At 37.6% G+C, this 16,396-nt stretch overlaps 1 protein-coding gene and 1 long non-coding RNA gene across 4 annotated transcripts; one reads left to right on the top strand and one right to left on the bottom strand.

The window, feature by feature from the left end:
- Window positions 1-209: 209 nt before the first annotated feature.
- On the top strand, window positions 210-6,373 carry LOC147493683 (uncharacterized). Of its 3 annotated transcripts, none has more exons than XR_015199190.1 (5): window positions 210-460; window positions 869-1,017; window positions 1,100-1,183; window positions 1,342-1,418; window positions 6,335-6,373. It is a non-coding gene; the product is annotated as an uncharacterized LOC147493683 (long non-coding RNA). The 3 variants fall into 3 exon arrangements; XR_015199191.1 differs by lacking the exon at window positions 6,335-6,373 and adding an exon at window positions 1,581-1,801; XR_015199189.1 differs by lacking the exon at window positions 6,335-6,373 and having other exon boundaries at window positions 217-460; window positions 1,342-1,548.
- Window positions 6,374-12,631: 6,258 nt separating this feature from the next.
- On the bottom strand, window positions 12,632-15,991 carry LOC147493682 (lipoxygenase 6, chloroplastic-like). Its single transcript, XM_086566702.1, has 5 exons — window positions 15,892-15,991; window positions 15,678-15,771; window positions 15,044-15,585; window positions 14,648-14,914; window positions 12,632-13,585 (listed from the first exon to the last, which is right to left on the bottom strand). The coding sequence occupies exons 3-5, from the start codon at window positions 15,349-15,351 to the stop codon at window positions 13,312-13,314; spliced, it is 849 nt and encodes a 282-aa protein (XP_086422828.1). The 5' UTR covers window positions 15,352-15,585; window positions 15,678-15,771; window positions 15,892-15,991; the 3' UTR covers window positions 12,632-13,311.
- Window positions 15,992-16,396: the final 405 nt, after the last annotated feature.

Below are 16,396 nucleotides of genomic sequence, written 5' to 3'. Positions count from 1 at the left end.
ACCGAGGCACCGAGCTAATAAACATAGACCACGCTAATTTATTCCACAGTACGACGTGGAGCCTATTTTTCCCCATGTAGATTCTCATTTTTGCCCTTTCATAGTAAATTGTCTATGTAGTCTCTTAAATTAAAAACAAAAAAATATTCAAAGTCTAAGTGAAATCACCCGTTTAACCTCTAGGAACTGACATTCCAATTATACCCCTACATAACACCTCACTTCCACACATTAAATGCATGGGAGAAATTAAATAGTTTACTTCGGATTGAGCAACCTAGTACTTGGTTTGTTCTTCTTCAGTTCTTCTCAATTACTAGTTGCACGTGTCCCAAGGGCATAATATATTCTTCCTCAAAAGTGCACAATCTTTTTTCTCCAACCAGATCCTTAGAAGGTTCAATGAAGGTGTGCTTTTAAAAACTAAGTATTTGGATTTGAAGCTTCTTCTAACAACAAGGTGTGTTTTTAATTCTATTATTTTTTATTGTTTGTGATTCATAGCTTCATTAATGAGGTTTTTGTTCATTTATGTGCTTGTAATATACAAGTATTATAATCTCAAGTTTCCACTTTACTCATTCATGGCTAAAAATTATAATCTCAGGTTTCCACAGGCATTTTTGAAATTATAATCTCATGACTTTTTAGTGGTTCTTCTTTAGAGTAACATATTGCTTATTTTATTTTCTGAGTGTTTTAGAAGTAAAGTTCTAAACTTTAACAGAAGTTTCCACATTATAGTTGTTTTATTTTTACAAGTTTAACTCGGCTTTATATAACATTTTGAAGAGACTATATTAGACTTCGAAAAGCATTATCTCTGTGTTGAACAATAAGATAAATCATGTTTGATTGACTTTAACAGTGACTAAAATGAGATGATGGATGCGCACACAATGAAAACCTGTGGAGAAGGTAGTGTCTTGATATTCAGAAAGGATACTAAAGATTTGATGGAGGAAGATGTCTCACTATCATGCTCATCACCTATTTACAATAATAGGTTAACAGAATGTAAGCTTGCAATCTCATTGCACCTGATTAAATGGGTAATTTTGAAACTAATATGTTGATTGACTAAATCATCACTTTGCAGATATTTCCAAACCAACTTAATTGCCTGAAACCCAATTGGGCGAACCATCCCTTGTGCCTAGTGCACAAGAGGTTGGAGGTGGTGGTAAGTGCAAAACTTCGGTTTCCCGCGTTGTGTAAGACATATAAATCAAAATACAGGATGAACACGATGACACTATACAGTATTGCCACCGTAAACTGTTAAATGGGAATTTTTCATTTTTCGAATCTAACCATTGCTTGAAACATTTGTTTCTTCAGATTGGTTCAGACATCTCAAGTGGCGGACATTGATTTAGGTGAATCATCTCACTTCCCTATTATAAAAGAAGTTGATGGTAAGTGGGCTTTGGTTATTATTGACATTCAAGTATATGTAAATGAGCTTAAATGGGAGGGATTTCTCTTATTAACTTGAACAACACTATATAACATATACATTTAAGCGAAAGCCTGCTTAACTTTGTATTTTTGAATATAACTTATGGCTCGGCTAAAAGTTTGCGTAGATGTTATGGTACCATACCATGTTGCTGAAACGGTTGTTGGTGATGAAATGCCTCAAATTCAGTTTAGTGGACCTTCCCGTGTACCTTACAATTATGGTGGTAAGTGCGCTATTGTGGTTTTTGACATTATTTTGACAGCAGACAGATGCTATATAAGAATTTGAAGCCACTGTATTAGGTTTCCAATTACTTAATATCTGTGTACTCTCTAATATATTGTATGAGCGTTACACAACATTATATAGGGGTTGTTAAACATTGTCTCTGTGTTTTCCACGATAGTTTAGGATATACTATTGACACGGTTAGAAAACTAACTTTGTGCAATGACTAAATTGTTGTGCAATTAGCATTGTTGGAGATGAGAGGCTTTAAACACACTTTGGAAAACCATCCTGTGTAGCATATACTTATGGTTGTAGGTGAGTTATTGTGGATTGCGGCATTGCTTTGACTATAAAAGAGGTGTGTAAAACGGCACTAAACTCGCTGATTATGATGCTTCCAGATGGTATTGCAGAATACCCAGTATGTGCCTGACAATTGTATTGTAGTAGATGTTGAACCTTCTCAACACATGACTGAAACCAACTTATCTGAACTACCTAGACAACGTCATACAACGACGTTCACACTGACCAAGTTCCGAGTACCCTGAGGCTAATTATCCCCAATTTTCCAACAGACAAAGTTACTATAACTGGTTTGGGTAGCCAATGTGCTCCACTAGAACTGCACAGTGAGTATGAAAGGGAGACAACACGTGTTAGCTTTACCTCCCTTTTGGAGGAAGTGGTGAGTTGTATGGACAGAGATCTGGGTGGAAGTACATCAAATTGGAACGGTACAAATTGGGATGATATTATTGACACTTCTAGTATGCGTGAAGACACTACTCCTTTGTTTAGGGGTGATAATCCGAGGGATGACCCAATTAATTAGACTGGTGGTGTTGACCTTAAAAATTATGTTCAAATGACAGGTGAAGATAGAAGCGGAGTTATTGGTGGCACGGCGGGAGCACAAAATAGTAGTCATGGTGCTGCGAGATGTTCGTATAATTACGGTGGAATATTATACGAACACGACCTTGGAACTCAGCACACCGGTCCTGGAATGTGCCCGTTTGGTCTTATATTTCATCCACTATGCAGACAAAATTCTAATACTGGAGCTAATACTTACAATGGCATATATGATGCACTAGCAGGTGTTTTAGCAGCATCTGAAAGTGGTGGTGGTGGTGGTGACGGTGAATGAACCCACTTACGGAAGACAAGAGGGGCCATAGTCAGCAAGGTTCCCTCTTAAACAAAATAAAAAAAAACTCCCAACACTACAAAAAGCCTGTGGTCGTGTGGACGGGCGTTGTAATGCCCGTATTTTTAAATACGTATTTTTCTATTTATTTATTAATTAATTTAATTATTTATTTTCAAAATTTGTCGGATTGGACTCGGGATATGTGGGCCTGGTTTTGGGCCCGAGTCTGTGTTGGGCTTGGGTTTCGGACCCAAGTATATAAACACATTTTTCTAGAAAATAGGGTTCCTGGAGAATAGAATAATGAAAATGGAGGCAGAGATGAAAGCTGGATTTCTGGAGCGGTGGAGCGCGACGGCTCGGACTCGAAGGAATTCGTGGAGTTGTTAAGACCGGTGAGTAGAGTTAACTCTCACCACTACTAGAACTATGATTTTCATCTGTTTCAAATTTATGAATTTTCTGTTCATGTAAACTGTTTTTGTGAGTAGTTAGTTCTTTCTTTTTACCCGAAACTAGAGTACGGCTACGAATGAAATGTTTTACTGTCAAAGTTTTCTTCCTCTTAGTTTTCTTTTGTTAGTTCTGTTTTTCTTATGCTGTTATATTTTTATTTCTCATCCGCTCGAAATATTGGATTTGGTTAGAGGTCAGGGTAGTTTTTCCTCAATACTGGAATGCTGGTTTGAAACTGCTGGAGCTCGGAACGAGTCATTCATGGCAGTTCAAACTCCAGTATCGTTTTTACTGTGTTTAATGTTTTGTTGGCTGGAGGCAGATGGAATTATGGGTGGATGGATTAAGTTGTTTGTTGGTGGGATGAGGCTGTCGAAGCTCTCTAAACGCATTAATGGCGGCGATCGAAAAATCGCCCAGTTTATATTAAAATTGATTGTTTGGGTTTTGGTGGGGTATTTGGATGTTGGGTTATTAGTAATGGGATTAGGAGGATTGATGGAGGAGATGAGGGATGCGAGTGTGGTGCTGTCGATTGAAGCTCGAAGCTCCATCAATGGCGGCTTGCCCAAACACCCCAAGATAAAAACAGGTTTGGTCGGTTTGATGTATTGGTGTTGGAATAACGAACTTAGTTGATGTATGGGGGTAGTAGGGGTTTGATGGGGGCTTTGGAAGCTTGGGGAAGCCATTAATGGCGGCAGTAAACCTTTTAGATCTAGTTTGGAGGTAGGAGATGGAGTTAGCAAATCGAGGTGGAGCTTTCATTAAAGCTATAGGGGTTTTGATTTGGGTCAAAACCGCTAGGATGATGGAGGTGGACGAAGGTGGCGGAATTCGAAGCGGTGGTGGTCAGCTGTTGTTGGAAGATGACCCCGAACTTGGGCTTGGGCGGGAGTTCATCTTTGGGCCCCAGTTTGTTTTGGGCCTTGGGCGAAATGTTTTAATTTTTGTTTGGGCTTTAGTTCTATTTTGTTAGTTGGGCCGAAATTTCAAGGTTTGGTTTGGGCCAAAATTCTATTAGTGGCTTGGCCGAAATTTCGATGGTGGTTGGCCGAAATTTCAGTTTTAGTTTTATGTGGGCCGAAATCTAATTTAAGTGGTTGGGCCATTTTCTTTTTGTTTTGAAATTTTTGGACCGAACCACTTAACTGTTTTTGGGCCCGTATCTAATATTGCTTGGGACCAGTCCATTGACTTAAAATAGATCTGTTTGGGTTTTCCAATGTTTAAACTTTCGGGTTCTAAGGTTTGGGTTTGGCCAGTTGGGTCCGAACCATTACCTTGGTCATGAGCCCATGAGCCATGCACCTTTGACCTTAGCCATGAACCATGGCTATGACCCTGAACCTGTCAAACCCGGAAACGACAGTTTGATTTTGACAATGACAGTTTGACTTCGACTATGACGTGTTGACTTTGACTTTGACCATGACGTGTATACTTTGACTTTGACCGTTTTGACTTTGGAATGTTGACTTTTTCCCGTTTTTCACATATTTAAGAATATGGACAAATATAATAATAAAATATTATCGAACATCATATAACGTTGTTTGTCATTATCGAATTAAGATTTGACGTGAGTAGTGTGTAAAACTTATATATATTGGGCTTTGATTATAGATCGTGGATGTGGATCGCTTTTAATTGTCTTTGCATTATATGTTGTAAATTGTATGGACAAATCAAATGCTAAAATGCTGTGGAAGCTTGTATAAATTTGGTGGTCATTATCTAATTAAGATCGGCGTTGATATTGTGACATTATATAATATGTTGGGATATATATATATAATGCAATATGTTTAGGAGAAATAAATGTATAAACACTCCATTATTATATATGTGAGATGCTACTATGAGGTAGTATATGATTGGTGAATATTTGCCTCTGGGGATTGTGGCTTAGTGCAATAATATATTGACACGCGTGAAAGAATGAAAATGGTTATGAGATATATTGAGACATTTCTAAATATTGTGGCTTAGTGCAATAATGTATTTGACATGCACGTGATATAGTGAAAGCGTTTATGAGTCATAAATGTATGACACATGAATAAATTACGAACGAAAAATCCTAGAACCCGACTACCACAACTCATGATGATCCGTATTGGTATTTGATATATAAGATGTTGTATATATATGAGATGTTGATTGACCCATGTGTTAGGCAATCGTAGCGAATAGTGGCTTGATATATAAGATGTTGATATATAAGATGTTGTATATATATGAGATGTTGATTGACCCATGTGTTGGGCAATCGTTAGCGAATAGTGGCTTGATATATAAGATGTTGATATATAAGATGTTGTATATATATGAGATGTTGATTGACCCATGTGTTGGGCAATCGTAGCCGAATAGTGGCTTGATTATTCCGTTCGCAAAATAGAACGATGATGCGCAATATTTTATGCCGAATAGTGGCGGTAACTTACATAGATTTGGCTTCCGTGTGAGGATTTACGGTGTCGCGGCATCCCGGCCAGGTAGTTACGCACGGAGTGGCTCATTATGTAAGGGAGGCATGTGGATGTACATGTTAAGGCGGGTAGCGATTGTGGTAGTCGGGAAACTAGGTAAGACATAGATCTGACGTGATTTTAGGGACACACAAAAGAAAGTCTAAACTAATATACTTATGGTAATATGTTGGTAAATAATATATCTCTAGATAGATGATTGTATATGTTTGGTGGTTAGTAGTTTAGTTAGAACCTAAAACCTCGTGGAGGAACTAAATGCCTTTTATTATCGTATGGTATGTTGTATTAGTTGTTGGAAGTTAAAACTCGATGGAGGAACTACCTGCCTAGATTATTGTACTTAAGTATGTTATATTAGTCGTTGAAAGTTAAAGTTAAAATACGGTGGAGGAACTAACTGCCGTAGGGATTATGTATATATTTGTATAAGTATATGTTGTATTTTAGAGCTACACACACCAGCATTTTTTATAATGCTGACCCGATTTGCATGTTTGCTTATCGGGTGTGTTCATTCAATGAACATAGTTGATAAGTTTTGACAGGTTTAGTGTTGAAGAAGGTTGGTCATTTTAACTGCGTGTGGTTTTAGCGTTAGCATTGCATTTCAGGATGTATTTTGTTTTCCCTTAAGGTGATATAGATTTTCAGTCTAGACAATGTATTTGTATTTTCATTTGTAAATTTTATTAAAGAGTTATTGAAAGGAGAGTTGTAACCTAATCTTATTTGTGAATCTTTGTCATGAAGAAGACTTTTGTTTAAGTTAAAATTTTTATTGGTTTTTATTATCCGCGCATATTTAAACTGTTTATGGGTTTTTGGGAGTTGAGAGTGCGTCACACCTCGGAGATCGAAGAGTCGGGAACAAATAATGTTTTTCCGAATTCTGTCGAAATTCGGGGTGTGACAGGCGTGGTGGCTATGATGGTCAAAGTGATGATGAGTTTAGTGATATTGATGATGAGTTTAGTGTTAGTGATGACCCAATTGATGAGTCAGGTGGTTTTGACCTTGATAATAGGTTCGTTGATAATAATGTTCAAATAGCAGGTGGAGATGGAAGCGGAGTTACTGGTAACGCGACAAGTGTAGAAAATAGTGGTCATTGGGCGGCGAGATGTTCAACGAATTACGGTATAATATTATACGAACACAACCTCGGAACTCCGCACACCAGTCCTGGAATGTGCCCATTTTTGCCAGTATTTCCTCCACTCCGTGGGTAGGATTATAATGTGGGCCGTAATACTGACAATCACGCCCCTGACGCACTAGCGGGTGTTGCACCATCATCCGGAAGTGCAGTTGATGATGGGGTAGGATCCCAATTCACATAAGATAATGGGGGCAGTACTAAACAAGTTTCCCTCTTAAAGGAAAGAAGAGATAAATTCCAACGCTACAAAAAGTCTGTGGTAGAGGATGGGCGTCTTGAAGATGAGATTCCCACAGAATTGGAGGCTTTCGAAATAAATGCACTCACTGTGGGAATGGTGTTTCCTGAAAGGTGGTTGTTCACATTTCACATGAAAGACTTATGCCATTAAAAACAACTTTGAACTATCAAAAATAAGGACGGGCTACGAAAGGATACAATATGGATGCAAGGGGTCCGAATTGAGGAGTCAAGGGTCCAATTGTCCATTTCACGTGTATTGTAGCATTGATGGTTCGTATATGTGGACTGTGAGAACCGTTTACAACGTTCACACATATCAAGTACCATGAAGGCAAGTCAGCTGTTGATGATGGTTAAAGAGTAGACTTCAGTAGATATCAAGTACAAAATTGCATGGCGAGGAAGAGAAAAGGCTCTTGAAGAGGTACGTTAATTTCAGGCTTTCTCTTAAATAGACTAGTCCGTTAACAGACGTGTTCGTGGGGCAGCTTATATCGTGTCTTGACAACAATACTATAGTGTATTGAACAACTTTTTAATCTATGCTTGTTAACTTCTTAATTTACGTTTATATATAACACTATATAAGATGTGACATATACTATATAGGCTGAGCAAGACATTATATAACATATCCGTAAACGGACGTTCATTTAAGAGAAAGTCTGTGTTTTCCAAACTTTTGTACAAAAACTGCTTTGACGGTTAATATTTGAACAGATGTAGTAGTAATGTCGAGGGAATAATATAGACCCCATACGACATTATATAGACCTAATATATCCTCATTAGTAATGTAATTGAAGTAGACATGTTATGACCATGGATAAGGCTAATATGGCATAGTACTAATTTTACATGTGTCTGCAGATTCAAGGAAGTTTCGGGCAGTCCTACCAACTACTGAATAGTTACAGTCAACAACTGAGGAAAGTTGATCCCTTTAGTTTTATTAACATGAGAAGAGTGCGAAATAATGACCGCTTCAAGTGCTACTTCTGGAGCTATGGGATTACAGTAAGGAGTTTTCGTAACACATGTAGGCCACACAGAAATTGATGGAACACATTTGAAGGGTAGATCAAGTGGATGTCTTCTCTTAGCTATTGTCGTTGACGGCGACAATCATGTTTTCCCAGTTGCATTTGGTATCGTTAGTTAGTGGTGATGACAACGAAACTATGATTGGTTTTTGCATTGCCTTGGAGATCAAGTAGTAGGGTACGAGACGCCCTTCGTTATCATATTTGATAGGCATGCTAGTCTGATCATCAAAGTGGCCGAGGTGTTTCCACGAGCGAAACATGTTTTCTGCATGAACCATATTTGCAAAAACCTGCACAATCCATCGGTCAGACTTATGGCGAAGATTAAAACTGCAGCTAAGACTACTAAAGAATGGTATTTCCGTTTTGTTAGTTATGAGAGATATAGAGAAAATGAGCTCAGTAGGCCACGCATTGCTTACTGGTATTCCTTTTCATCAATAGGCATGCCATGCATCGGTAGTTAAGAGATATGTCATTGCTTACACCAACCATGTTGAGTGTTGGAACAACATAATTAAGTACGACAAGTCTCTTCTGGTTGCTGCTTTGGCGGAAGCAATTAGGCAGAACATTAGTGACCACTACTTCAAGTACATAACATGGTGAATGAGTGGGCTTCCAAGGGTGAGATTTTAACACCTCGTGCTACTGGGCTACTTAGAACCAACATCGACAAGTCGATGAAATTTACAGAGTCACGGGCTAGGAAATAGGAATATATATTAGTCAAGACTGGTCGTTTACAAGCATATCGTGTAAATCTAGCTGTTAGGAAATGCTCGTGTGGGTATTTCCAACACATAGGAATCCCATGTGTGCTGCCTATAAGGCAATCAGTGTCACTCGGCAAGATAGTCATATGACATATGTTGATCCGTACTACCTTATTGCTAACTGGCAATGGACGTATTGTGAGGTGTGGGTTGGGATTCCTAGTAAGGAGCAATGGGACATTGATTAAATGGATGAGCGTGTTATGCCCCTTGAAGTGAGGCGCAGACCTGGTAGGCCACCAACCGAGAGAATACGGATAAGACCAGAGCATATGGGACCAAAGCAGAGAAGACGTTGCACTTTGTGCAACATGGATGGGCACAACAGGCGTACATGCAAAAACAAAAATTTTGTTGATGATAAAGGAGCTGAGCACCGTCCTGTGAACCCCGAAGCAGTTGACAAATGACGCTGACTCTGAGTGGTAGTAATGTAAAGGAGAGATATTTAATTTATTTTGTTATTTTGGTTGTTGTAAGAATGATATTTCTAGTACTTTCGAAAATGTAAGAATGAGAGTATCATTTTATGCATTGTCGTTGTTTGTTTCTATTCTTTTGGTTGTTGTAAGTACCCAGTTGGATTTGGGATTTGTGACGTTGGTCAAAATGTAACAGAAATCCAATTAAATATAATATCCACTAAAGTGAATGAGGAGTGCAGAAGAATCACGATTAAGGGTGTATAATGTTGTGAAGGCTCACTTTAATGGCATTTGTTCCTTATCCAATCTCTTTCGAAATAGTAGTTGGGTGTCCCCTACAAGAAGTCTTAATAAGTCATTTTTGTTTTTAGAATTACAATCGTGCAGAAGAAGGTTGGGGTAGAAAGTTGAGACAAAGATCATCTACATTGTGTCGCGAAGTCCAGTTATAATGACATCTTGTATGTAAGTCAATGAATGGTGGACAATAAGAACTTGAGATTGGACAGCTTAGATGAGCCCCTTGAAAAGGTCTGCTTTTAAGATACTGTATCTCCAAAAAATTGACTGTAGCCGTTCTCAATGTCAAATTCGTCATTGTCGTCTCTTTCCTCAAATTCGTTGGTCGATATACTGAAAGACATACTAACTACGATCAAAAGACTAAAAAAAGATGTGAATCCGTCAGGAAAGAAGGAGTTGGACATTCTCTATGGGAAGATGGATAATTTTATTACCGAAACTGATCTGTTGATGAAAAGGAGAGAGGAAAAATTAGAGAGGACAATTTCATCGTTGCGGGTAAAAGTGAATCGAGTTGAGGTCTCTAGTAGTAACAAGAGGCGTAAGTTGGAAGTCATCAAATCTGTTTTGTCAAGGGACTCCGATTTCGATTCATCATATAGCACTTCTCGAGGGATTCCAATTTCATCAATTCATTCTCGAGGGAGTTGCTTTGATTTCTTCTTGTTCTGTTGTAGTCATCTTTTCCCGAGAATAAAATAGGCTTGTATTACTTTGTTGTGTTTCTATGAATTTGATGTGTTTGACGAAATGCTTATATGAATACATAACTGACTACAATTGATTACAATAATAGCTGAAATGTTGACTACAATTGATTACAATAATAGCTGAAATGTTGGTTAAAGAATTAAGGGCAAGAATTAAAATGTTTCAAGTGATGCGTCCACTATAATAACTGAATTGGTGGTTAGATACTAGTTTTTTTTATTAATGCCTACGCTTAAGTAAAGAAACTTTCTTTTGCTTCCAAAACAGATGTCCTAACTAAATTAAATTGTTTTGAAGTGACGCGTCCTTTGGTTGTTTGGGTAGCGAAAGTGATATGGTGCGTCGTTAAAACTGGCCCATATAAGATCGAAGTGTTGATGGTTACCGTTTCACAAAACAAAATTATGGCCGAATCTCCAAAAAGAAACAAGAATAATGTGTTGGGGGTGGGAGTTGCATTTCCATTTTTGTTTCAGTGGATGTTATATGTTAATTGCATTGGAATTTCGTTCTAGTAAAAGTAGAATTTTGTTGCTGAAGCAATCTGGTAAATGGCGTTTGTGGCTGCCTGATTTGGAATATTTGTAGGTTATATATATCAGTTTAGTTGCAACTGCCCACCCAAATGCTTTTTTTTTCATTGTGAGGTTTCACTAGCTCTGCCTCCTTTAAACAATCACAAGTATGCGAACTGTGCTATATATGCACCGGCTTCTTCTAAGTATTCAAACTCGTTGTTTTAATAATTATTGGTGGAATTATTGGATTTTGGTGGTCCTCAATCGTTACTTGGGTTGCGTTTTTTTTGCGTAGTGTAATCATGCCCAATAGACTGAGTTCATCACCAGTAACTCAATTTCATGTACTTTCATTTCATGTTATGTGGTGATAATATGATCACCTCTTGGTGGTAAAGCAAGTTTTAGTAGATATATGCATAGTACAAAATATCAGAATATGGGTATTTATTAATATGTATCGTGAATATATTTTTCTTTTTGGGGATATTTGATATTGTTTCACATGCAAATATCGTGGATATATCCAAAATATCAATAAATATCATGAATATTTCTTGATATATAATGATATATTATTTATATTTATTTCAAATATAATGGTAAATATTAAATAAAATTATTACATACACAAAATATTGTAAAATATCTCAAAATATTATCGAAATATCACCAATATTTGCAGTCGTATATATCTCTGAATATATCGTGATATTTATATATCTTTATCTGAAATCTCAATAGATATCGACAAATATTGCGATATATTGCGATGATTTTTTTTTCGATAATCAAATATATCGTGATATTTTGTACTATGGATATCTCTACACTATATGATAGCCGGATTTTTAGGAGGAAAAGGAGGAAAATTTCTCAACCGAACTGTGTATTTGTAATCTCTCTATTTCATGATTTTAGAACCACCTCCCTTAATTATTCTAATCAGCTCTCTCATTTTTAAACAATTTACCAAAAACTCTCTCACTTTATTGAAATTAGAATTAGTTTCATATTATTTAAAATAATTTAGAAAACCTCATTCACGTCACTCAAATTATATTCAACCCCTCCTAATGTTTTTATATTATTTTTTAGATTATAACTAGAATTCAAAAAATCATACTATCGAGAGATGTTAGATTTTACAGTTTAAAGATTTGAAAAAAACACCGATCGTAGACGGTTCACATACTGTATGTAATTATATTAATGAAACTAGGGTTAACTCAGTATTACCCCATTAGATGAGCCAATTAGGATTTCCCCACTAGATGGGAAATTAGGGTCTCCCCCCTAAATACACACAAAAAAAAAGTCAAAGTGGGTTGACCGAAGTTTTTTTGTATGTATTTAGGGGGGAGACCCTAGTTTCCCATTGTAGGGGGGTGGGGAAATCCTAATTGGCTCCTCTAGTGGGGGGGGGGTAATACTAGTTCACCCATGAAACTATAACCGATATCTAACATAAACTTTCACACAATTAAACTAGTGGTCTATCGTTCGAGAGAAGTAGGGTCATATAAAAAGTGGTGGATGGGTGTTTATGTTCCATCCCTGGTTGCCAAATGCGAAGCATGATTGAAGGAATATTGCAAACTATATAATTACAACCTTCAACAAACGAAACTCTCTGGACTTTGCTTGTCAAAATCATGCTTAGCCCATAAGGATGCTCATAAGGCGATGCCTGAAACTGGCGTAAAGAAGAGAATACAATTCAATATTCTGTAATTTATACAACTTTTTACTGATCCAAACTACAAAGCTTAACAACTTTTTCATTATTACGTCTGAGGAACTTGGGTTCAGGGATGAATTCTAACAAACCTCGATGAAAGCAGACCTTTCATGAATTTGTACAAGACAGTACAATTTAAATATGGAAAAGATCTTGTTCGGAAATAAATGAGCCTACCCTGTAGTAATCAGATAGAAACACTATTTGGGATCCCACTGCCGGTTACCCTAGGTTCAGACGTATATCTTTATTCCTTGTGTTTATAATATCTTCTACCTCCTCTAATTCAGAAATGAACTTCCTGGACAATCTTAAAATTTCAGTATCATCGATCCAATGGTTATGCAAGTGGTGCTGCTGACCTACGTACTCTTCATCAGGGAAGTGTGTTGACAAAGTATCTTGAACTGCCATTACCTTCCTGGCTTGGAGTTGGGTAGGTATTGAAGATAGAAAAGCGGTCTGGGTATAAGTTTCCTCATAAGAGTAGGTCGATTAGGTACATACCCTCCAAAGCGGCATTGGCCAAAGTTTTATGGTCGCATGCTGCCCTGCTGCTATCCAAAGTTCCAAACCATTGTGGCTAGGATACCAGACAAATCTTTCTTGGTTTGTAGTTTAGGTCACCATGTCTCATTCCGTTTGTCGTAGTGACTTTTGCTCTTGATCTCATCCCACCAAGCTTGGAACTCCACATCGGAGGAGACGCTGTTGTGTTTTGAATAGAAATGTGCAACATAGGCTTCGGCCTAATCTCTAATTCAGACCAAACCAGAAGCCCATCAGCAGCATATGGATAGTCCTCAATCAGTAGCCTCACACCACCAGGCATTGAAGAATCCTCTACTCTAACGCCCCTGAAATTTGAAGTAAAAAGTTCTAACATATGATGGTGATTCTACCAAGTATAAGAACTTATTTAAAGTAAGAAGCACTGAGACTGCCCTAGTCACCTAGTGTACATTAGCTAGACAAACACAACAAAAAATTATAAACTTACAATGAATTTATCTCAAAGCTTTGAGTTCCTACCAATTTAAGTTTATGACACTAACAAAATAAAGAGTACCGAGGCAAATCAAAAGTTAAAGTCAAAGGAGAACCAACATTGATATGCAAGACAACTTTATGGTATTTATTGTCAAAAAATTTCTCAACAGGTATTATTATAGAACTCCTACTTGTTCAGTAAAAGAGATGTGTAACAATGTTCTGATTCCGCAATCGCGAATATGCCCCTATGGATCCCAAAGTACTGCAAGCTGTTATCCTCTTCCATTAAACTTCATATGTAGCCCAAGCGTTTAAGAGAATCTAACCCAAGACAGAAATTTATAGTATAACATGCACCATTTCAGAAATCAAAGGCCAACTTCAAATGAAACTATCAATCACATTTACAATGAAATGTAAGGTTTTCCTTATACTGCCCCGGTTCATTATTAACCTTGTTAAAGTTTAATGATGCTCTAAAAAGTTTAGCAATGTACGAGCCATAGCACATCATTATGGTTGCATTACTGTGACCTGAGGCCATTGTTTCCGGTGGCGCAAACACCTCTCGTTATGCAGGGGTAACGCTGGATTTGACTCTCCCCAGACCCTACACTAGTGAGCACCTCGTGCATTCGACCAGGCCTGGTCACACTAGGGAAGCCGTTTTCGTAGGTATGAAGCCACTACAGATTTATATATACCTGTTATAGTTCTAGGAGTACATCTCCCGAGTGGCTAATTTCGGTGTGCGGGTGGCCCAGGCCCACTGGGGATTCCCAAATATTTTAGACAATTTCTATTATTGTAAACACTGATTTTCATATATATATTGAAGTGATACAAGGCCAAATTTAATAAGGCCGTATTCTCTCTCTCCAAACTTCTTCTCCATTAACATAGATACAATTTTACTATACCCTTACCTGCGAATCAGGTCTGCTGGCAGTGCTTCTATGTCGAATCTCAACATACTCTTATAAGCTGCTGAGCTCAACTCCATGGCATACTTCCCTGGGCTGAAACATTCCTCAATTATTCCCCCTCCATTTATCAAAATTTGATGTGCCACCGCATTGATTTCTAGTGTGTAGCGCATATGTGGATGCAACAGCTTGTAAATGGGGTGCATTGAACTAAGTTGCCGATGTGTGGCAATGATGTAAGGCTCCATGCAAGCATGAGTTCTTAACCTGATTAGCTCCAAACATCATGTTGTTAGAGTTGTTATAAAGGATTATCTAAACATAACATTAAAATTCATTCAAGTGTCATGTGGAAACATATACAACACAATCAGTGCTTAAACTTTGAGTGCATACCAGTGGTTCCCTAGTTGATGGACACCCGCATCATTTGAACATACATGAGCCTTGGCCAGCTTCCAAATCCAGTACTTCGTCGCAACATGTCCGTGGGTATAATAAACACGCTTATTTATAGATAATGAAGGCAGAGGAACAGAAAGCTCAATTGTGATTGGATGCAAAACACCTTTGTTGTAGAAAAACACAGTCCTAGAAACATATGATATCCTTCCTGGCAATGAGTTTATTTTCTTAATGAAAGGTAAGAGCAGATCATGGAAGGCAAGGATAAACAGTCTGTTATTCTCAATTGCCGGCATCATCAATTAAACCAAAGATAATATTATGAATTTACTTTAATGCTTTTAAAAATGGAAAAGAATGGGATTTAACAAACTTCCACATATATAAAGCTTCAATCTGTATTCCGAGACACAAATGAAAATTCACCTCATCAACATTCATTCCCTGTAGTTCCTGATCTATCAATTCTTTTGTAATTATGACACAGGAGGGCCATAATCCGCCAGATCTAATTTACTGATAATTTGAGATTCCTGCAAATTATTTTGTTACTTAATTAGACCTATGACAACATGTGGAAAAGAAAAATTATATTGGAGAAAGGCATGAATACTTCAAATGATACCTTCAACGCTTCAATATTAACTGGATTGACCCCTGCCAAGGTCTGTCGTGCAGATTCATTGCCACGCACTCACGCAACCATGAAAACCTGTCTCCTGGAAGCAAAAACAACAACTTCTAAGGTCTTAAAACTATGAAGCATGACACTGTAATATGAAGCTTGGATAGGGGTGTGAGGTCAAGCCTTCAGTGAGAGAACATGAACTAGTACATACTCAAAACAAGAGCTGGAACGCGTACTTCAATAACCTTTCACCAGCACTCATGAACTTTTTCATCAGCGTGGTCAGTATCATACTCCCCGGAAACAAGAACGTACAATTTATCAATATCAGTCATTTGCAGCCAGAGATGGTAACAGATTTGGAACAGGGCTTTCAGGCAGTCAATATCAGTGAAGCCTAATTTATCAACATATTTGTTTATTATTACCTGAAAAGAAAAAATGCTAAAAAAGGATATGATAGTCAATTTGTTTCGAATCTCTGATAGTCCTTGACATTAATCCAATTTACAAAGCTTAGTAATTGCAGCCAGAGATGGTAACAGATTGTGGAACAGGGCTTTCAGGTGTCCAACAGAAAAAGTTGCTTGCTTGACTTCTTCAAATGTTTCATCTTGAGGGGCCTAGGAATAAGGCCTCTTTTAAGGCCACATTTTGGTGAGGGACATAAATGTTTCATCTTGAGGGACGGATCTGGGTTTCAATTCTACTTTCTG

Source organism: Coptis chinensis, chromosome 6 (assembly GCF_015680905.1).
Source record: "Coptis chinensis isolate HL-2020 chromosome 6, ASM1568090v1, whole genome shotgun sequence".
Taxonomy (NCBI): Eukaryota; Viridiplantae; Streptophyta; class Magnoliopsida; order Ranunculales; family Ranunculaceae; genus Coptis; species Coptis chinensis.
This window is presented reverse-complemented; position numbering and strand designations above follow the sequence as displayed.